Source organism: Hippocampus zosterae, chromosome 1 (genome assembly GCF_025434085.1).
Source record: "Hippocampus zosterae strain Florida chromosome 1, ASM2543408v3, whole genome shotgun sequence".
Lineage (NCBI taxonomy): Eukaryota > Metazoa > Chordata > Actinopteri > Syngnathiformes > Syngnathidae > Hippocampus > Hippocampus zosterae.
In genome coordinates this window covers 34,338,591-34,362,383 of record NC_067451.1, presented here as the reverse complement: position 1 = coordinate 34,362,383, position 23,793 = coordinate 34,338,591, and the positions used below count along the sequence as shown (strand labels likewise).

The window sequence follows — 23,793 nt, the reverse complement described above, 5'->3', positions numbered from 1 at the left end:
CATAACTGACACTGCACCTCTTAATACGGTGTGTGTAAATAACAAGTAGCAAATGGCCAGGGGTTTAATGTAAATGAAATGAATATCAATTTCAGCCATTGTTCTCCCTCAAATAGGCATTGAGTGAGCCGTCGACGTGCAGATGTGCTTCCCCTTCAAAGAGTTTGGCCATGTGTGAAGACATGTCATTCCTGTCGGGTCAAAATTGACGCTTTTGGCCCCTGCATGTGACTCAACACCTGCTGTGCAAATGTAGTAACGTGTGGCTGGAATGGCAACTGACAAGCCGTTCAGCTGGCTGGTGTGTCACAATTCCAGCGGACACGGTTCGGCGTCAATTAAAACACAGGAGTGGTCAAGGTGATCTTTGCACGCACGGTTTAAGAAGAGAAATACAAAGAGATACAGTAAGAGGTGATGAGTAACACAAACTGAGCATTAAAGATGAATTTTCACATGTGTTTTATTTTTCATTTGGCTCTGAAGCCAACACAGCCCATGCCATCATTGAGTTTACAATATTCTGTGAGGGTTATTTCTCCTCTAATGTTCTCATCTTATTCTATTAATTATAATAATAAGTATTATTAAGTATTTTTTTAACAACCTCAGAAATGTCTGTTTTATGTAGTTCCCATCAACACACCTGGTATTAACAAACCACTATTTCTCAATAAAAGCTGCAGCTCGAATAACAGCACAAAAGAGTTGGTAAACATTTGGGCTCAAGGGCTGCATTTGATTATGAAAACGCACGCCATTTGTAGATGAGGTAGATGGGATCCTAAAAAGAAAATAACAGGCACCTGCGACATGGAAAAAGAAATAGGCAGCATAAAGACAATGACATAGTAGATGTGGCGAAGCAAGGTATTACAAGATTTCTATTCTGTTGACAGCTACAAAAAAAAAAAAAAAAAAACGATTAAAGGTGAATGCATTTTCCAAAAAAGTGCCAGCTTTTGCCAGTGAAAACATTCTCTCTTATCTAATATTACATGCAAGGTGTATTTTTTTACGTTTAATTATTAGCTAATTTAGCTTTCATTATTTTTTTTATGTTGGTTTGTTTTGCTGTTGCATCACTCAGTTCAGTCCTGTTAGAATTTAGATGAATCCAGGGATTTGTTTTTGTAGAGAAATGTATTGTTTCATTGTGCTTACAAACTGAGTTAGCAAAACTAATCTTGTTGGGATATACTGACAATAAGATTTTATTTTTACTTTTTGGACTTAGGTATATTTGAGAGGTTGCATTTTTCTATCCTCAGATTTTTTTATTTATTTTTTGTTATTCCTCAATCTACTTTACGACAGCTCTCTCTAGCGTTCATCCACAGAAGAAATCCAATAACCTTTGTCCCGCCTTCACTTCGACTCTATTGGCTCAAACTATTGGCGCCGTCGCGCCGTTTCTCCTGTCTCTCCTATTGGCTCGGCCATGCGTCCGTCAGGGCGTTCTGCGGAAGTAAAACCCCATTACACACAACAACAAATATGGAGGGCGATATTTCAGATATGAACAGACCTCAAATGTATTTATTCGGTGAGCTCTTGCATTCAACAATAAAAAAAACATGTTTAGCATTTTTTCCTGACATATAATACGTTTAATTGTATTACGTATAATACGTGGCATTCTTTACATGTCTCTTGTCTTACTCCAGGTTGTACCCTCAAATCAGACAAACGGGAGTACAAAGTTGATGTCGACGACGATGAAACGGAGCAACAGCTGTCTCTCAAAGCGGTAAGGCGTCCATAAAACCAGTCGAAAAATCAGTGGAAAGTTGGAATATAAACAAGAGCAACTGTAGCGTTTGTTCAAAATTCGTTGCTTGGAAGCCCGTACACACACACACACACACACACACACACACACACACACACACACACACACACACACACACACACACACACACACACACACACACACACACACACACACACACGAATGAATCAGCGTCAATTTACATAGACTGGCGCGAATCTGCTATCTTTTGTTTTGTCCTCTGATCTTGGTTAGCTCAACTATTATATATTTGCAAAGGAAATGTATTACATTTTAAAGGAAACATTGGTTTTATCGATGCATGAAAAATAATACTGAACGAGTTATCCCACCTGACTGGGTGACTCTCAACATAACGCTAGCATAATATAAACAAACATTTAAAAACGCCACAGATGGGCAAGTTGTGGTGTTATAATGCATCAATGATGGGATATTCAAACACAAAGAGTGCAGTAACACACGTAGACAGACAATATGCTACAAGCCTGTATTAATCTTATGCAAAAGAAATTAGTATTTAATTACAGCAGTTTCGAGTCGATTAATTAAATTAGTTGCGAATCTATTCCAAATTGGCCAGCACTACTGTGTTATACTTCCAACCAGTGGCCAGTCATGCACACCTGAAGGAACCACAATTCATTAATCAAATTGTGCAAACTGTTTAATTTGTTAAATAAAAAAAAAAAAAACATGATTCACAGCTGGAACTGAGTCGTTTATTTTCCATATTATTTCCATTTCAATGAGGAAAGATCGCCAAGGGCTATTGTATTTCCCTAATACCAATTACTATGTTTATATTAGTGAGGGCTTTGGGGCCATTTTGTGGCATCTTGGAGTGGAGTGGAGAAAGAGCACAAAAAATGTACTTGAGTATAGGTTCGACGCAAAAAAACAAAAGAAATAGTAACTTAAATTGGTGAATAGCAAACGGCAAACATGTTAGGGGTTCACTGTATCTAAAGAAATGCAACAATCGCTAATCGTAATTCAACCCAAATGTTTTAGTAGCATGACTATCTTGTTTATACACACTTATACCTGTATGTGTTGTATACTGTACCCTGCCTCTGTGTCAGGCTTGCCTGGGAGCCGAGGCTGAGGACAAGTTCCACATGGTGGAGTTGGAGGCGCTTACTTATGACGGAAAGGCCACCAAAGTACCGCTGGTTGTGCTGAAGCCATCTGTGCTTCCTTCTGTGAGTCAAAATCAGTCAAAGAAAAAGAAAATGTACATTTTACACGCGTTTTTGGTGTGTGTGTGTGTGTGTGTGTGTGTGTGTGTGTGTGTGTGTGTGTGTGTGTGTGTGTGTGTGTGTGTGTGTGTGTGTGCGTGTGCGTGTGCGTGTGCGTGTGCGTGTGCGCGTGCGCGTGCGTGTGCGCGTGCGTGCGTGCGTGCGTGCGTGCACGCGCGCACATGTGCGCTAAATCCAATTGCAGAAATTTGATATGAATATCCCTTCTTAATTTTCTAGATGAGTTTGGGTGGATTTGAGATCACGCCGCCAGTTACTTTCCGTCTCCTGTCAGGTTCTGGACCGGTGCACATAAGTGGACAACATTTTGTCAGTGAGTATTCACACGTTGGCCCTTTCCATTGTACTAGGCCAGGGATGGGCAATTTAAATGTTGGAGGGTCTGCAATTTTTCATCAGTGCTGTTATGGGCACATAGGACCGCACACTTCCTAACCAGACATATAGCAAAAATGCCACTTTAAATCTGTGCAAAATATATGCTCTTAATGTATTGCTTGTTTCGTAATACATTTCTCAATGCATGGACTGTGTTGAACATCCATCATCCAAACGCAACATGAAAGGGTTTGAAGCAAAAGACTAAATAGCCAAATTCTGTGATCCATCAGCCACCCCACAGCTTTGTTCTGATGATTGGCTCCAGTGCTATCGCAGAGAAAACTAGCAGACAAGTCCGACATTAGCTGAAAGCTCACGATTTGAGGCTAACCCCGATCGCTGCTGGGCTTAATCGATTCATATCAATGATGAGGAGCAAGGGTTGCGATACAATGTGAAGCTTTATTGCCAGATTATTGTATTCAATAATGCTCAGACAACAACTGTGTGTTAACGAAAACTTCATTAATCTTCAAATAACAATCGCCATGACACTTTATGGCACCTGTGTCTTTACTGTTGGAATACGGCAGCTCGTCGAAGCGTACATGATGGTGATGAGTGATATGTGAAAACATTACTTTTTATTTGTTTCCGGGTCGGTCTTTGAAAATATGTATCCACTTGAAAATGTCTACTTGCCCATGCATGCCTGTTCTCCGCAAAGTTTAAAAAAAATAAAACTGAGGTGATGAAATTCAACATTGAGTTGTTACTTCATGTATTTTGCTCAAATTAACGCCTAATGTCTCTATTATGCTTGGCATTTGTCAAAAGTAAAAGTTGAAAAATTGTGGATTTTATTGGGTTTTTGGGAGAGATGCGTTAGGCCCCAAGCGCACCGATAAACCCGATGAATACAGAAACTATCGAAAATTGATGGATAGTTGAAGATGTAAATCTGAGTATAAACTCACTTATTTTGATTTGTAAGGTGTGAGAGATTCAGACAATGGAGAGGAAGAACACAACACATCTCCCGTGAAGCGTCCTGCTAGCCAGATGTTGGGGAAAAAGGCTTCAAAGGTAACTCTCAAATTTTTTATTTTTTTTTCAATGGCTGCACGAAAATCGAGCAGCTTTTAAGACTGACAAAAGCGATAGATTCACATACCAAGGTTTGACTTAACCCAAACACTGAGATGTGCTGGGAGAAGTGTATTTCTTTATTTATACCGGCATAACAATAAATTCCACTAGCCGGCAGAAGGTATTATTAACCTGTGTATCCACCAATTGGCACTCATATAACAGAATAACACTTTTGTGTGTCGCTAATCTAACACTAAATCCCTAATTTGTGGTAAATTGAGATGAGATTATCTCACGGTGTCATCCCATTTCAAGTCACTATTACAGAGTCTATTGTTTACCCACAAAATATCTGCCATTGTTAATATTGATGGGTTTTACATTTGTGAAAAAAAAAACAACAAACAACTAAAGATTTTCTTTAGCTTTTTTTCTTGCTATTTATTTGAAATTTGTATTGTAATTTGCTTGCTTTGTCACATTTAATTGGTGCCAAATGAGACATTCCAAATAAAATTCTTGTAAATAATTGTAATATCAATAAAAAAGATTGCAAGATGTGCAAAACTCTAATCTATGTTTCCTTGTTCTTATTCATATGGCAGAAAAAGCTAAAAATGGACTCTGACGAAGACAGTGATGAGGAGGAGGAGGAGGAAGATGATGATGAGTATGTTTTTTTTCCTTCCTATTTATGATAATGTCATTGGGAAATTTCATCAGTCTCAAGATTTATGTTATTATCTTATTTTGTAGTGATGATGAAGATGAGGATAGTGATGAAAATCAAGTCACGCCCCAGATGAGCGTCAAAAAAGTAAGCCGGGTTGTGAATGATCATTATAATAATAATAATAATAATACATTTTTATTTATAGATTAGTTGTGTTCTGCCATAAATCAGGACTACATTTTGGGTTTATCTCACATTATTTTATCACAAAGCACTTTACAGAACATTTAAAATACTACGTCTTAGAAATCAGAAGATTGATCCGTATGTGGCTCCCTCAGGATGTAGCATGTAGCACGACACAAAGTCCTTAAAAGAAAACAGTTTATTCCCTGGCATAAATACAAATGGCATAACAAAGCAATGAATGAAAGACAATAATTCTGAAGACAATTGATTCAACAAAAGGGCACACAAACCTCCTGGGCTCACATCCACAAGGGGGTAAATAGCCTTCAAAGTCTGGCTTGTCACCTTCTTCCTTTGTTTAGTCAGTAGTTAACTGTTCTTGGTGTTATCTTCGTTTGACAATGGCGGCGCAGAGCTCACACAGTAGTTGTCTGTTTGAGTGCGCGTTGACTCATGCACATGTCAATTAGTGTCCGGCAGAACCCTTTTACGTTACAATTGGTAACGAGATGGCATCGGAACCCAGAGGGAAACAACTCAACGGGAAATAAAAAGATCCAATAAACAAGGGTGTATTCAAACCCGCTGTATTTGGTTCACTTTAACCGAGCCGCGCTGGTTTGTTTATGCAGGTTTAAATGCACACAAACAAATCCTGGTGTGGATCAAACAACTGGACCAAGAGCCACTTTTTGATGTGGTCTTGGTGCGCTCTCAAACGGCTCGGTGCAGTGTGCTTTTGGTGTGAATACCTCACCCTTTACAGGATAAATGGGAATTTTTGGACTTAACAAGCCACCATAGCCCAGCATTGTGGTAAATATTAGCCCATAGTGAATGTTTATCATACCTTCGACTTTTGTTTAGCCACGCTGCTGCCAGCGCGTTGTGGATCAAGGCACGCAGAGCACACACGCTCCTGCAGGTCACTGCACGCAGTCGCCAATGCACTTCCGAAATGTCGAAATGTAGCATTGCGAAACCTGCATTGAATAAGCTGCTCTTGACACTCAAGATCATTTTGCAGCTCTACTAACAGCACAAATATACAGAACAAGAATGCAGCACGCAGGAATCGCATGGTTTCCTCCATTTCCAAGTTTGTGGCCTATGTGGCGCCTTCGTCATTCCTGCCCAACGGGAACACCGATCATCACACGCATCAACGGGTGTACAATACTGTATATGGTTCACTTGCAAAACTAATCACAATTTGACAAAACATGAGCAGAGGGGAGAAGAGAGTGGGGGGTGCAGATGTGTGTGTGTGTGTGCGCGTGTATATGTGCATACACAATATTCAAAGCAAATGTACAGCATATTTTATGTTTTACTTTGATGTCAGGCTCATAGAGAAGGGCTTGATGCTTGATCCCGTGGGCCGGCCGTATATGGCCCCCGGGCCGTACTTTGCCCAGGTGTCATTGAAATGTTTTAAGCTACAGGTTTCCTAAAAATGTCAAAAAAAGAAACACACATACACACACACTTTATTACGTTTATTTTTATATGATGGTTATCACAAAATTTCAGGAAACGGTTAGTGTTCAGTTGTCCACTGGGTGTCAGCAGAGGCAGAAACTTGCTTCTGCCTCAAGTCCTTTTGTTTCCAGCTTAATTCAAACTCCCACAGACTGTTTGTGTCCTGTGGCAATGTTTCATTTGCCTCCAGCTGCGCCTACCACCCCTGCACCCACTGACCGGCCACCTTTTTTTCCCCCCCATCCTGCAATGTACGAGGCAAAAAACATGACCTATTTCATCCTGTTCACACTTGCGCCCACCTGTTTTTGCTGAGTAAAACACAGGTTTCACGTGGCCTGATGGTTGGATTTCTCCTCTGTAATCTACGGGATTCTCACTGTCTCACAAGCAGGACAACAATATTTCATGACTACTCACACTCATTTGCACACATGGATGCATTATTTTTACACACAGAAATTTGCAGAAAGTGCAGATTAATTTATACCAGCAACGTGCAGCGAAACACCTCCAAAACTGAACACTGAATGATTTCTAAGGTATTAAATTATTACTCATATTTGGAAAAAAAAATATGTATTTTTTTTAATCATGCACCTCTTTCCTGTAGAATTCCTCCCATCATAGGTGATTTTGGAAACAAAAGAAATTAAGCTCCACACCTAAAAATGGTTAAAGGCCTGTGTTTTTATTAGTTTTACTTTTTTGTGGGGAAACATTAATTATAATTCTCACTTGGGGAGAAACAATTTTGTAGCCGTTGACAACGTTTTTAGAAATTTTAGAAAGAGACTGCTTTATTTATTTATTTTCCTTTTTTTAAAATTAAAATATTTTTTAAAATTTTCATATATAACTGTTTTAATTATGATTTAATACAGGGGTGGGCAATTAATTTTGCAAAGGGGCAACATGAGAAACTGGAACGCTTGCCGAGGGCCCAACATGCTCACATTATCTTTGTATGATTTTTAATTTATTTGGAAAAAATACATTTTCATGTGTCAGTAAATTGCTGTGTGCATCGACATGGACTGCATTGTTATGATTAGGAAATACACATTTTCAACAAAACATTGCTAATATTCGGACCACTGTTGTCATTTTTTGAGAGGTTGAAAAAGTTGCAAATTATAGTGTAGCAAAAACGTTCCTAAATTGGCAACACCGCAGACAAAAAGACTCTTGCTTGCTCACTTGCTTTTACTAGCATCCATACGTTTGCACCTAAAATAAAAGCACAACATTCAAAGCAAATGCACAAAATTTTACTTTGATGTCAGGCTCATAGTGAAGGGCTGGAATCCGTGGGCCGGCTGCATATGGCCCCAGGGCCGCACTTTGCCCATTTCTAATTGAAAATATTTTTTAAGATACAGGTTTCCGAAAAATGTCAACAGCCCCCCCCCAAAAAAAAAACATTTTGAGTTCCACAAAATTATCATAATTGACCTTTTATTTATTACTTTTATAAATAACCTTGGGCGGAGTAATGTTGAGTCTTTCAGCCTTCGGCAACATAAAAGCCCCTGTTTTTAGATACATGACTTGTCATGTACAGTATAACCTTTTTTTCCCCCTTCATTTTCATTTAAACCACACTTTGGGTGGGGTGAAGGGGTGAACAGTCCCAAACATTGCACAGGTGAGACTTTCCAATCTTTGAAAGACACACCTCCTCTTCAAGATTGGCACGTACTTTGTTCCCGCTGCAAAACACTCTTTTAAAAAAATCATTGAGTTTTAAAATGGCATTTTATCGACATGTTTGTATTTAACCCTTCTACTTATTTTTCTAGAAATCAGAAGCGATGCACCCCCTTCAACATGCAGACTCATTTGACGTACACTGCCCACCCTAAATAAAGCCATATATGTAAAAACAAGAGAGTAAATGTGTAATTTATTCTAGACCAGAGTGTCGTAACACTTGTTACTTCGCACATCCTGGCGGGCACTCGCGCATGCAACTTTTACTCTACACTTCCTGAGCTGGAGTCTCAAGGGATTTGCTGACACCATGCATGATGGTTTCAACTCCAAAGTTTTGTTTGACTTTTGCTCCATATTTTTTCCGAGATCTCCAAATTGTTGCACATTGCAGGTTCTACTCTATACTTGTAATGTCTTGTAGCATTACTTTGCACATGCGCACCACTTTTTTTTTTTTGGTGCGTTTGTAAACTGACATATCTTTGTCCCTCTGTCATCCCACTGGTAATAATAAGATTGTTTTTTTTTTTCATCTCTCGTGCCACTTCAGCCCTGCACCTGGCCCTCGCCTTTGAACATGTTTTGCGTGTCTCTGCAATCACTTTCAAGTGTGTGTGTGTGTGTGTGTGTGTGTGTGTGTGTGTGTGTGTGTACCAGCCCAATTTCTGCATGTGATTTTTCCTCGCTTTGACGAAAACACGCGGGTCCAAAGAGAAGTGGTGCCAGGGTGGGAGATCAAAGCGGGGCAGATGCGCATACCTGCGACATGAGCGCCGATCCTCGCCTCGGGGTCGGATGACAGCTGAGCACGTCTGTCACCTGTTGATTTATTCTGTTGCCTTCTCCTTCCTCCATGACCCGACCGAGCCCATGTCTTGACGTTGTTTGTTCACGAGACCATAGATAGCACTTAGAAGATAGAAGTCAATGACCAGATAGCTTGATGGGTGAAACTGCATGAAAATGTTGATATTTTTCAAACGTAGAGTGATTAAGCCTTAAAAAAAGTTGACACATTTGCATGATTTTAGTGGTCAATTTTAATGAATGAGAGGTCGTTGATTTGATAAATGGGGCCTTAAAATGTACAGGGGAGGCCTCACATAAAGACTCGCTTGGACTGTCGATCTCATTTTTGTGAAAAAGAATTATTTTATTTTTTTATACTGTATAGTTAACAACTTTTTTCTTTTTTTTCATCCAAAATTTGATTTGCTAAGACGTCGCTGCAGAGTAATGGCTGCATTAATTAAATGCTTACTTTTATTTAATTGATTAATTTATAAAACTTTGTCCTTATAAATCTACGATCAAATGAGTCATGAAGTTAAATTCAGCTAATCAATTTTTTTTTTAATGTGGCAGGTCAAATGCACCATATTTTTCTTGTTTCTGGGGGGGGTTAATATACACAATTATTTGAATGAACGCCTTCCTCTGGCTATTTAAAAAAAAATAAAGTATTGATGAATTTTCTTTGTTGTTGTCAATTACACATGAACCTAACCAAACGAGAGTATAATTTGCATAATTGCAGTAAATATTTGAGTGAAATACATGTACAGCACTTTGTATGCAGCGATGGCTGTTCGAAAGTGCTCTATAAATACTGTTGACTTGACTTGACTTGAAAAACACTTCCAGTCCATAAATGTAAAACAATCCAATAAAACACATCAACTTTTTCCTCGAGTGGCATGACTGAGGGACCTGCAGTTTACATAAGAGCAATCTAGAAACCAGGCAGAATTTCTTTTTTTTTTTTTTAATCAGATTCAGGTTCGGATATTTTTTAGTAGAATTTACAGCATGTATAATTCTATATATTGTTCCATTGAAAAATTGAGTAACAGGATCACATTGAATTTGCATGTTAGCTGACAGAATTCCATTCCATCCCTCTATCCCGCCAAACTACTGTCTGTGACTTTGACTGTGTGTGGCTTTAAAAGTCAATGCTTGGCCTGGTGAGTAAGATGGGAGTCGGCAAGTGAGAGCGTGGAGTTGACTGGTTAGCGGCTTGCTGTTACTTGGCTAGTCTAGTTAGCTAGTCTCCGGGCCTGGGCCAGTAATGGCTGGAGCAAGTTGTGTACGAATATACTTATTACAAATGCATTTGGGACCCTTTTTTTTCATAAGAAAGCATGATGTCCTATCATACCAACACAAAAAGGTTTCACTAGATTCTCATTCTAAGTTACAGCTCACTGAGCTCGAAGTGTGCAATGAAATTTGTTTGCCAGTCATGCTAGCTAGCAGTTTGCTTTTCTATATGGCATATCTAATAGGGGGGAAAAAAAGCGTAAAAAGCTCAATAGGTTTACACAACAACAAACTACCGTATTTTCTGCACTATAATGCGCACCGAAAAGTTTTCCATTTTCTTAAAAGCTCACAGCGCCTTAAAATCTGATGCACCTTGTGTATGGTCATTACGGTAATATTTCGGCGCCAAAAAAGCTCCTTGCTAGATACATGCTTACAACGCAGAGTTCAAACATAAGCCGATCGGTTACGCAGTTGAACACGGAAATACAGCAGCGGCAAGAGAGTTTGACGTTAAAGAGTCAATGTTATAACTTGCTGTTGGTTAAGTGAACTCTGTCGCTGCTTTATTAAATACGTTTTATTGACATTTGATCATTCTGTTGGCATTTCCTTGAGCGTAGCTCCATCTAGTGGATGCGTTGTAAATTGCGTCTTATAATGCGGTGCGTCCAATGTATGAAATACAATATAAAATAGGCCATTCATTTAAGGTGCACCTCATAATCCAGTGCGCCTTTTAGTGTGGAAAATACGGTACTGATGCTAAACGTTGTACTATGTTAAGTTTTATGAATGCAAAAAGATTTCCACCTTTACCATTTTGCCTGTGTTCGAATCTTTTTGACTGAACCGCGCCTCATTTCCAACACGCGTTGTTCCCTCTTCAATATTGAAACTTGACAGGTCTGTTGTCATGACTGACGTGTTTTCCGCGGTTCTCATCTCGTCATGTTCAAAACGTCTTGTAAATGCCATCACTCGGTCTTTCCAGAGGTATCGCTTCAGGAAATGACACGCATAATGGTGTTGTAGTCGTTATGTCAACACGGGCAATTACACTTGCAACCCGCTCCGAGGCGAGTAAAGGGTTGGTGTTCAGGAAATGTGGGCTATTAGATAATCGTGCAGGTGAATTCTATCAATAGAAATGTAAGTGGAAGGCCTGCGGCATGTAAGGAGACAGCTGAGGTGCTGATTTATGGGAAGTTGCACTAATTTGTGTTGTCTCTCCAGTTTTTCTGAGAAGAATTCTCAATAAGAAATCAAATTTCCTTAGTTCAGTTTTGTCTTTTTAATGCATACATTTTAGTTCGATGAATTGAACTAGCATTCTACATCCGTCAGTTCATGTTTTGTCCCATCAGGTTCGTGTTAATTATGATTTTATTTTTGATTTTTTTTTTCCCCTCCATAGGGCCCGGAAATATCGAAGAAGGCTAACAAAAGTCAGATGAAACAAAATGGCCCTGCATCTAAACCATCAGGATCGGGGGTTAAACCACAGGTTAAGGTACAAAATCTTGTTTATTTGAGCCTGTGCCGTTTCCACTAAAAGACGAGTACTACCGTGTTACAGCTTTGACTGATGAAACAGCTTGAACTTAATGAACAAAAATTCATGCATGTCATCATAGCAGCTGAAATGATATCTTGATAGTCTCTGTAGAATCATTGCCGTCGCCAGCATTTCTCAATGACTATCTGCTTCCATTAACATTAAGTGCCTCCAAATAGACTGAATCCAAATCAGGTTTGCCTTCCTTGTGCAGTGGAATGCGATGAGCGCATTGTAAATAGCTCTACCTGATGCAAAATTTCTATGGTGGAATGTCTTGGGCGGCTGCTTCTCATAGCCCAAATCTTCAACCCTGCCTCGCTCTTAAGCAAACACACCTGACCTCTAAAATGGTTTCCTGGGGCAAGGTTTAAACCCGTGACCCTGTGTCCCGACCTCGCCGTCTTGGGTTGCAGCCACCTTTTGATGCCCCCCGCCAGCCCACACAGCAAAACATGCAACGCCAGGGGAATACAAATTGGCCGGCTTCTCCACATGTTTCGCATAGCATTTGATCAAATGGCTTTGACAGGAACAAAGATAAGGCGGTTCAACCACAAAGACAATACACCCGGGCCAATTGCTGCTTATCTGACCCCTGGAAAGGTTGTGATTTGTGTGAAACACTGAGAACAGAACTCCCGAGGTGAGGAAAACAGAGCTTTTGCACTGCAGGAACTTCAGAACTGCAGTGGCGAGAGACTTGGCCCACTTGTTTTAAAATTTGAATGGTATATACAGTGATCCCTCGCTATTTCGCGGTTCGTCTATTGCGGATTTGGTGCACGCATATTTTATCAAACATATTCATAAAAAAAAAAAAAATCCATATACATGGAGTACAGTACTGTATATGTTGCTCTATGTGACTCGCTGTTGTTTTGCAGCTTCTCCCGGAGTGTTTGCAACCTTTTTGCGGACTTTAAAAACAAAAAAATAAAATAAAAATATATTTATTTATTTATTATTATTATATATTTTTTTTAACCCGTACTTGTTAATTGGTCGCTACTTCGCGGATTTTCGTTTACCGCTTCGGTTTTGGTCCCCATTAACCGCGACAGTGACAGTTTTTTTGTCCCGGGGATGACAATTGTGATTCCGCTTCCGTTATCGCGACCACTAATCGAACCAATTTCTTTTCGATCTTCATCGGGTGAGGGAATGGACAACAGATGACATGCCGTCACTATGAAAAACACCAGTGTCCATTTTTGTGCTTGTTGAAAAAAATGTTTACGAAAATGTGGCGTCCATGTTTTGGACAAATTCATAATGCTGTTCGAGATATTAGCACCACACATTTGCCACCCCCCCCTTATTTATTTATTTATTTTTATCCTCTGGAGATTTGCTGGCGATACCATCCGACCGGTTTGAATTTGTGGCCCGTAGAGCTTGGCCTGTTTCCGTCGCCTCTCTTGTACCCAACAACTGTTCCGTCTTGACAACCTCTTCACACCCCTCGCTTCCTGGACACACCTTCTCCCAATTGCTCTCATTACCAGCGTTTGATGTTTGGTGCAGCTTGCGCTTCCAGATGCCCCTGAGGAGCGAGGAAGAGGGCGTGGATGTCTGTTTTTTCTCTCCTAAACGCAGGTGACTGATCATTAGATTGCCTCGTCAGATCTGCTGCCAGTACTGCAGTTCTCACCTCTCGCAGCCCAGTGTGTCGCTGCACCTTCTTGCGTAACCGGGGCTTGTCATGAGAATCAACAAAGTCGCGCCGATCCGAAGTCCATTTATCTTCCAGCTGGTTTTCCTTAGATTGAAGAGTTTGGAGAAGTTATGCCTTAAAGCAGACGTCAGAGTTGTAAAGTTGTTAACCACTTTGCTCAGACTTATCCCAGAGGATGAGTCATTGTTTTTAGCAGCTGATTGACATGTGTTAAAACAGGTGCCTATCTGGATAGCATTAAGCGTAAGGATTTTTTTTTTTTAATGTGGGTATGACTCGTGAGATTGGAACTAATGTGCATGAGAAACTTCAAAAAGACCAACCCATTGAGTGACATACATGACCCAATATCCAGAAACATTGCATGACATCATTATGACAGGATGAGTCGATGCCTGCACTGCAAGCATCATTTGTAAAAGATATCTCTTTTCCTGGACCCCAAAGTTTCATGCGACAGTTATACTCCACACCTTAACGTGTTCAACTGTGTCTGAAATTCATTCGCTTTGTCCGTGCCATAATTAATCCTTTGAGGCACAGCGGTTACGACAGTGGACGGCTTACCATGTTAGCAGGTTACAGGGTGCATGAATAATTCGAAAGGTTTCAGCCTCGTATTTGTGAAGGATTGTGGGCTGTTCTTGTTGATTGAAGTCCACGCGAACATGCTCACAGCTCGATTAAGAGAGCCAGGGTTGACTTAACACACTACTTATCAGTGATTGTGGTTACTAGGTCACGTTGAGCCAGATCTCTTCAAGACGTTGTGGCTTTGCGGAGCTCTCATCGTCGAGAAGCCCCCCCCACCCCCCATAGCCCCCCAGGCAAACTTGATGAGCAAAGGTGTTGCAAAAACATGTGTTTGCTTTGGATTGAAGACGACAGATTGCGTCAAATGAGAGTGTGCTTGTGATTAAGTTCCATGTCTTGTGGCATCTGTAATCAGCGTCTGGGCCAGATGAAAAAGCTTGTGTGTTTATCAGCTGTTTCAGGTCCGCAGCTGGCCTGTGGTGCTGGCTTGTGCGGAGAGCTGCCTGTAAATAATAAATGTAGTGGATTTGGCTGGCCAGCAGCCAGCAGCATATGTGCTCTTTGTCTGTAGCGCGGTGCGTGTTGCGCCAAGTTTTTCTTTTTATTTCGACCTTTTGATGTGCGCCGTAAAATATTGGTCTCACGGACATGGGGACAGATGACAGTATTTTTTGGAAACATGGACTAATCTTAAAAGTAGAATCGCGAATCATATCCCTGAGAATTGTCCAGGTTTCCAACGATGTCAAATGATTTGTCTTAAATCTCAAAAGAGCGACGTTGCTCGTCTTGGACAAATGTCGTGTTTTACACCGACCGTAACGTTCAGAAGAATCTGACATCGTGTCTCCCTTTTAAGCACCGGTTGCTCTCCTGCACACTTTGATCAAATTCAGCCCATTTCTCCAGACCGTCCATGTGCTGTCAAGTGGGATGAGAATGAAATCAGGTGTTTGCTCTCTCAGTTTTGGCTCCAACAATGACAGAAAAATGTCTCGGACCGAGTAAGACAGCACCATTAAAGCCAATCAGGGAGAGTTTTCTCTCAAGCAAAGCCCAATAGCACTTCAAACCAGGAAACATACTCTCTTGAGTTGTTCTTGACCTCATTTCTGATGTATGAATTATTTGTTTAGATTTTTAAAACTGGAAATCATTTCGAATAATTGCAAAGACGGGCAAGTGATCACTCATTTAGAAGAAGACCACTTACTATTTCATAATCGGTTTTATTTGTAAATGATTTCTAATAATGTGGCTAGTTGGACTGTTATTCTATGAGGTTTTGTAATTACTGGAAAAAGACAATTGCTATGCATTATGTGCATGAAGTCACTTGTTTGCTGGTGGCCGTTTGAATTTAGTAGATCAACATTTAGATCAAATATACCAAATATTTTTGCACGTTATAGCTGAGCATGTCAGCTACTTTCTCAATAAAAATATCAAGGCAAGATCCTGGTGTTCTATCGAGACAGTTTATAATGACATCATCGAATAATCGAATTTGCCTTGACTTTCATCACATCACAGTCAACTCCCCCCCAAAGTCTTTTGGCATAAATATTGAGTGTCTGTCACCATGATCTCACTTGTACCTTCCTGCAGCGCGCACCTTTCTGAATCGACACAAACTGAATCCAAAAGACAGCGTGACCGGCCGAGGCTGTGCTTGCCGTCCGGGCCGAGTCCCCTTCCATGAGTCTCTTCTTGCTTCTTTCAAACTCGTCTCTGGCCATCGATGAAACCCTGCAATTTCGTCGGATTCCACACTGCCGTTGCAAGCAGGGACAAGCTCGCTGGCTTGTGTAACATCCACTCAAATCCAGTATGCCATTTGTGTGTGTGCGTGTGTGTGTGTGTGTGCGTGGCGTATGTCACATTCAGACACACTCTGGACGCACTTGTTGGACTGCGATCGCCGCAGCCTTCATTCCTTGTAATTGTGTCTATGAGATCACCAAAGATTCAAGGTATTGAACGGAAAGAAAGGCATCTCTTCAAAAGAAAAAGGGCAGACTTAACCACACATGTTGCCTGTTGGCACGTGTCTTTCATTTCAGCGGATTTACCATTAATGGAAATTTCATCAACTGGAACGACCGAGGCTCGCCTCGCCCTCCCCGGCTCGCGAGTAATAATTTGTACCCGATGTATTAAAAATAAGATGTTGTCATGCGGGTACATTTTGTCGTCCCTTGTCATTCTTTTATCTCTGTCCAGCTGCTGACTCGTGCCAAGGCTATAAACACGGGCCAGACTAAATAGGTCACGATTGGGGCCAAAGCTTTCCCCGCGATGCTCACAATATCAATCCGTCACCACTCAATCCACTTAAGAAAGCCTCCATTTTATACACCAGAAGCCGGTCAGATAGTATTCAAGAAGAAATATTGCTCAAATATGTAATCTTTTGAATCTCCAGCCCTGTAAATCTCCATTTGACACCCCAATCAGCCTATCTTATCTGGACAATATATTTTTTCCAGACACCTGTTCCAGGAAGAGACAAAGCGCAGGCCGGCCCGTCGAAATCTCCGTCTTTGGCCGAGATAAAGAGCAAGTTGTCGACGGCGGCCAAAGAGGTACGGGCCGCCGTTCTCATGTTCGCCGATTGCCGCTCTTAATTGGGTATCCGCCGCCTGGCTGACCGACTCCATGATTAACTGTCTTCTGGCATCAGGGGAGACCGCTGCCCAAGACGGAGCAGAAGTTTGAGAACTTTGTCAAGAGTTCCTTTAAAATCTCCGACAAAAAAGTAAGTGACTGTGACGCCTTCGATTTATTTTTGGCTGACGTCTTTACTGATCACACATGGGGTTTAGATCCCAAAGCCAGCGCAGACAGCTCTTACCTTGAAAGCCTCCCCTTTTTTTATCATCTTCTTCTCCTTCGCCTCACACCACGTGTTGTGTATTATTTGTTCTTATGATAGATGCATAGCCCCAAGAGTTGTTTACTTTTGCCGCTCTCTACACACATGTCAACCTCTGAGGATGACTTTTATATCCACCAGATTAACATGTTTGTACAGTGGATATATACAATTACTCCACTTGCGCCCTTGCCCTGACTGATACAGGGAGATCTCTCTCATGCTGTCGAAGATCCCTGCAGGCGAGGTTTGATTTACATGCGGCCAACTGCTGTCATGTAATTTCTGGACTATAGAACGCACCTGATTATGAACCTCACCCACGACATGTTTCAAGGTAAAAACATTTTGTATACATATAAGCCGCATCTGTCTATAAGCCGCAGGTGCCCACATTGTAACTTGGGGTGTTTACATAGAAAGAAGGGGCACACGAGCCCGTCAGAAACATCGTTTAAATAGGCTGCTTCATTAAATAAGCTGCAGAGTGTCATAAAAGTTGCGTTTTATAATCCGGAAATTACAGTAAACGGATAGATTATGTAAAGATAAAACCAGTCGGAAAAAATTGGCCCCTTGGCCTATCGGACGATGTTCAAAGGGCCCTCATTTGATCAAGGGCGTGGGACCTGATATCCACTTTATTAATTCTACCATTGGAAAAACTACACTGTGTATTTAGTTATCCAAGTTGCTTAAACGGGCCATTCATATGTTCAACTGTCTAAAAAAAAGATAGCACTTTGGAGTCCGCATGGAAGTTCTGTTTAATTGGCTTTAGGATTGCGAGGGGGTCCTTGGCAAACATAAAGTAATCACCCCCGCGAGGGATCCCTGCACCCAAAAAAAGTTTAAGAAGCCCTGTTTTCGATATACTCACGTTCAAGTTTCACAAAATAGGCTAAAGTCGTGTTTCTCCTCCAGCCTGACAGTGGCCGGAAGCCGTAGTTTTCAAGGAAAGCTTGTGAATCGTGCGACCCGTGCGCCATTCAAGGTCCTGCTGCATCAACATTGGTAGCTGGCCGTCTTGTTCAGGCTCTTGGCAGTTGCAGGGTCAAGAGCTCTTTTGCTTCATTTTAAGCCTCAAGAGCTCTTTGCCAAGATGAATTCACAGGAATGCGCCATTGTTCTTCACACGGTTGACATACATTATGCTCTCCAGTCTGCCTCACACACACACACACACACACAATCACACACACACCTCTACAGGACACCGTGTTCTCTTTGAATTATATCAATTTTGTGTCAGTGGGCGGGCCGGCCCGTGTTGAGGCGGAATGGGAGTACACCTGCCAAGACCAACTCTTTCCCAGTGATTTAGTGGAGTGTGTGTCTTTTGTAGCCTTAATGAAGGGACTGGTGGTATGCGGATGGTACCAGTCTCACATTCACATTCAAGGCCTTCGACCAGCTCAGTGCAGGAACTAAATCTTTCCACTGCTTTCTTGTCATTTTAGTGGAAAAACAACAGCCCATTTTCTTTTATTTGCTGGCGCGCAAATGAATCACTCAAAGACGCTTCTAAGACTTCTGCGGAGCGTCAGATAGTGTTCAGCGCTGTCTGGACATGTTTTATTTACGGGGTTAAAACGGTTTCATTTCAGCGTTGTTATTCTTCAGAGAAAAAAAAAATTTGCCGATTTGAGGGCTTTCCCCTACTCAAAAGACTCCCAACTCGAGAATCCCGCCCCAAAGCCAGTTTCCCTTCAGGTGAAAAGGCCAGGAAATCAATGACTACAGTTTAGAGTGGCCATTTTAGGGCCATGCTGGGCACCTGCTTCGGAAATGAGCGTGTCTATCGAGATTTCGTTCAGGTGCGCTTGAGAGATGGTTTGCACAAAGTTGAGAAATATTTGAGTTTCCCCTAATTTTTTAAAAAGTGTGTGGGTGAAGCACTGCATTAAAGTTTCATGACTCAGCATTTTTTTTCTCTTTCTCCTTTCTTCTTTCTACATACATTCTTGCTGCTGGAGGCTGTAAATTTCCCCATTGTGGGACGAATAAAGGATATCTTATCTTATCTTATCTTAAACACGAAACACACATTAGAAGGTAGCCATTTTGGTTGGAAATGTCCGTTTTGGCCGACTCCAAAGGGACCTTCCAAAACCAACGCGTCCTCCAAAGTTTGAGCCACACATTAAACATGTGGGCCATGCTAACCTGCCGTCTTTGCCATTGAGGGTGGGTGGAGTTTAGTTGGAATATGTTGGCCACGCAGTGTAGAGAGAGCAGGTGAAAAGCACTTTTACGCGTCGCGAGGGCCCGGCCGTAGCTGTTGATCTCGCCGTGTGGAGAAAGATCTGTGGAAATGCTGTTCAGTTTCATCAGCCCGGGCTGAGATTTGTCAGACCTGAATGAAGCACCTAACTCATATCTACTCTGGTATGTATGTACTACTGCCCCCCCCCAAACCCTCGTTTCCCCCAACAGCCCCGCTTTCAAGTGCCACCGCCGAGACGCACGAAAACATGTTCGGAAAAGTGAGTCATGTCTCTCACGCTTGGATGTTTCTCCCCTTTTCTTCCGTGTCTACCACAGATAGTCAAGGACCTGTGGGGTTTTGTGACGACGCTGAAGATGGAGAAAAAGTAGACAACACCGCCCTGAAAATACATTTCTCTCTTTTTTGCATCCATCGGGTGATTTAAAGGCACAGTCGGCAAGATTTTCTACTTAGCCTTCTTTTCCGTGTCGACACCGCGAATAGCGTATGACTCGGACGTGTGGCAGCACTCTTTCACTGGGGGCACGTTTGGCGGAAGAGTGGTTTCGTCATATGCAGAAAGGAGCCCATCTTGTCAGCCTAAACCACCTGTTTGGAGCAAAGCGAGAGCGCGGCCAGTACAGAGCTGCAGACGCGTCGCTTTGGTAACACGCAGGACACCTGCCCGTTTTACACTTGCAGCAAATACATTGAGGTCATGACACAAAACATTGGACGTGTTCAAGGCTGGCTCTTTGTTTTGGTTTTTTTTCGGGAAGGCTCTGCTCATAGCCCTTCATTCCTTCTTTTTCATCAAAATAGAACATGTACCGTATTTTACGGACTATAAGTCGCAGTTTTTTTCATAGTAAGGCTGCGGATGCGACTTATACTCTGGAGCAAATAAAGGATATCTTATCTTATTATTATATCATTTCACATGTTATTTTCACATTAAACCGCAAGAGGCCGCGCTAGACCCGTATTGATAAAAACCACGATGAGTCTGACATAAGCGACGTAGAAGATATTCTACCTCTGGAGTTGGTGGAGTTGTTTTAAAATGACACAGAGGATGAAGATTTCATTGGATTTAGTGATTTGGAGTGACATTGATGGTTTGGTGAACTTGTTAGCATGTTCTTTATGCTATAGTTACCTGAATAACTCTTAATATGTGACTTGAACATACCAGGCACATTCTCAGTTCGTCGTTTATGCGTCATGTAACGTTAGCATATTGTAAACTTATTCAGCGTGTTGTTTTCTATTTTTTTTAATTGCCTTTCAAGATGACATGTTTGTTCTTGGGGTTGGATTTTATCACATAAATTTCCCCCCAAAATGCGACTTACACTCCAGTATGACTTTTGTATGTTTTTCTGTTCTTGATGATGCATTTTATGGCTGGTGCGACTTATACTCAGAAGGGACTCATAGTCCAGAAAATATGGTAAATAACCAGCAATCACAAACTACTTCAAACATAGAGCCAGTGTGTGTTTTATTCACTCAATTGCAAATGGGCAGAGACAGTTTAATTGTACAACTGTCGTGTTCGAGTAATATTTTTAAAAAATGGTACCAGTCAAGTGAAACCGCAGTTCAAAACAAAATCGCTACATGGAAAGGCGCACCAACAAGGTCCAGACACCAGGACACAAATCGCTGTACTCGGTGTAAGCTAAACCTGCGTAACGAACTACCCTGTACAGTCAAACCTCGGTTTTCGAACGTCTCTGTTCTCAACCAATTGGTTTTCGCCCAGAAAGTTCGAGTTTTTTTATGCCTCGGATAATCGGTTCTCGACCAAACTGAGCGTACTTAATGCGCCACTTGACTCCTCTCGCCTTCTTTACATGAGGAAGTGATGCTTCCTCGCATAGCGTTCCATTGTGAGCAGATGTGTTCAATAACGCCTCAGTCAGTTTTCAAACAGCCTTCTGGAACAGATTATGGTCGAAAACCGACGTATGATTGTATTTGTTTTGAAACTTCATCTGAGTAATTGTTGACGTGTCTCGCTGAGTGCTGCTGTTTTGGTTAGCCACCGAGTTCAAATGTGTACCGCAGTGTAGCGTTAACGTTATTATTATTATTTTGGGGTTTTTTTTCAAACCACAACCTGAATCACATGTGACTTTCTCTTTTTGGAAACATTTTATAAGACAACAAAAGCTTAATAGATTAAAGTCTACACAAAAGGGTGTAAATGCTACAACAGTAGCTATAAAACGCAAAGCGCCCACAGATGTCACATTTACTGCATTCAGGTGCTCCGAGATGTTTAATTGCGTGCATGCTGAGATTGGCATCTCACTTTGCTCGCGCGTTACGCCCAAGACTGACTGCAGAAGCTCGGCATTTTCACAACGCTGCACGTTCTTGTCAAACGCAATAATGATCATGCGGTCGAAAATATTGCAGAGTGTGCCTTCAAATGTCTTTGCCCTGAACTGATATACGTACCATTTTCTGTGAATGACTTATTTTTGTTGCTTTAGATTTTATACATGCCTGTACAGTTTGTGCGCTTTTAGGTCAGTGAGGCACCAAAGTTACGGTTCAGTTTTGTGCTCATATAAAGTCGATTAAATTCCCAAAAGGATTTTAAATAGAAACAAACGCATTGTGCAGCAACGCTTACATATCTTTCAATCTTTTTCATGTGTCAACCCAATTTTTTTTTGTGCTTGATGTTCTTCCAGGAACACACCTAGTGCTTCTGGATCAGAATTTTTTTCCCCCGATACTTTTTCCTCAACATTTGATACAATTGTATCTTTCACTTCATGTAGCTTATATATCGCCAATCCACCAATGTTCTAATAGCTCGATTGCGGTGTGCAAAGACACGCAGACAGTAACAAAAAAATTTGCCGCGTGTGTCCTTATTGCGCTTATATAACAAAACACAGGTCACGCTGTCTGCTGTCATACAGACTAACCTGCGAATACGAGAGGCAGCATGGTGCCACAGAGTCCGGACTACTGCTGCTGCTGCAAAAAAAAAAAAAGAAACACCAAGAAGGAATTGATGCTGCTAGGCTAACTGATAGCTTGTCTCCTAACTACATTGTGGCTTCAAAATCTTCTGTCTTTTTTTTCCTGTGATGAATGACTTGAGACATGCTGATGTTGATAAGGTTTTGCAATCATGAATGTTGAACGGGTTTAATGTCTCCGATTATTGGCCCGCGACCGTTTTATGAGCAAGAGGAAGAATCAATCCACACCGTAGGAAATTGCTCAGGATAATCTTTTAGAGACATCCACTCATCAGCCCTTTGCGTACCTTGATCAGTATGCACGCATCCCCCTTAAGAAATAATTATGAGCTCTATAAAACTAACACAGATGTGTTTACTTAAAAAAAAAAAAAAACATCATTAGTGCTAGTGCTACATTTACAAGTTGTCCGTCGTACATTTTAATGTACCTGCTAATGGGAGAATCCTATGATTAAACGAGCTTGTCCTGTTTACTACCGCATGCATGATCATGAGGTGTTCATCAAAGAATGACACAAGAGTTAAAAAAAAAAAAATGATGTCACCTCGGCAAAAAGAACATCAGGCACTGTATGTTGTTTGCACTCTTGAAGGTCGCAGCGGCTACAAGCATGCTCTCAATCTGCACATATTATGTGTTTATGCAGCTGTATAATACCGCTGATGAGGCAAATGTTGGCACTCGGATGCCATCTTTACCAATCCGTGTCATTCATTACGGACTTCGTCTAATCGAATAGAAATTGCAGCCCTCTTGTGGTAATTAACAATTTCTGGATAGATTTAGTAGCCTAGACTGACTCACTCACGTAGTAGCTTTTATCAACTTAATGAAGTGTTTTTTCTAAAAGTAGTGAATGTGTGTGCGTGTGTGCGGCAGCTGAATAAAATGTGTTTGATAATGCTTATACTCAACCCGTCTTTGTGTTGCAGTGTCTGATTTCTGTTTTATTGGGGGGGTGGGGGGGGTCCATGAAAATTCCCTATTGAGTATTGAAGCTTGCACCCCATCATATTCTGAAAAACAACAACAACACTACTACCTGAGTCGGAAGCTGATTTTGTTCTATATCGTCTTAGTGCCAGCATACTATATCAACTCCAGCATACAGTATAATGTTTATAATTTTATTTTTTAATCTTTTTTAATTCTCGCATAGATCATGTGCACATGAAATCCATAATAGATTCGTGGAACCTCCAGGTCCATTAATGGCTTTGCAAATTGCTGCATTTCTGGAGTACCCACTCACCCATGAAGTGTAACAAAAATAACCAAGTCCATTTTGAATGTCGACCTGCCTATTTGTGCAATGGCAAAATTTACCAGTAGCCTCCTGCAAACACCGTTCATT

The 23,793-nt window shown here is 41.3% G+C and overlaps 2 protein-coding genes and 1 long non-coding RNA gene across 5 annotated transcripts in view; 2 read left to right on the top strand and 1 right to left on the bottom strand.

Annotated features, from left to right (window-relative positions):
- The window catches only part of fgf24 (fibroblast growth factor 24), a 231,495-nt gene that overhangs the window by 162,222 nt on the left and 45,480 nt on the right, over positions 1 to 23,793 (top strand). The window lies entirely within an intron of this gene.
- Positions 1,414 to 22,957, top strand: npm1b (nucleophosmin 1b). Of its 3 annotated transcripts, none has more exons than XM_052060370.1 (11): positions 1,414 to 1,546; positions 1,668 to 1,750; positions 2,878 to 2,997; positions 3,274 to 3,367; positions 4,370 to 4,461; positions 5,073 to 5,137; positions 5,224 to 5,284; positions 11,991 to 12,086; positions 16,833 to 16,928; positions 17,027 to 17,101; positions 19,763 to 22,957. In XM_052060370.1, exons 1-11 carry the CDS (start codon positions 1,498 to 1,500, stop codon positions 19,814 to 19,816), a joined length of 885 nt encoding a protein of 294 aa, XP_051916330.1. In that variant the 5' UTR covers positions 1,414 to 1,497; the 3' UTR covers positions 19,817 to 22,957. The 3 variants fall into 3 exon arrangements, with proteins under 3 accessions (XP_051916330.1, XP_051916325.1, XP_051916337.1); XM_052060365.1 differs by having other exon boundaries at positions 17,027 to 17,105; positions 19,767 to 22,957; XM_052060377.1 differs by lacking the exon at positions 11,991 to 12,086 and having other exon boundaries at positions 17,027 to 17,105; positions 19,767 to 22,957.
- LOC127597896 (uncharacterized) lies at positions 13,457 to 18,416 on the bottom strand. The gene is made up of 2 exons (XR_007961799.1): positions 18,099 to 18,416; positions 13,457 to 13,923 (listed from the first exon to the last, which is right to left on the bottom strand). It is a non-coding gene; the product is annotated as an uncharacterized LOC127597896 (long non-coding RNA).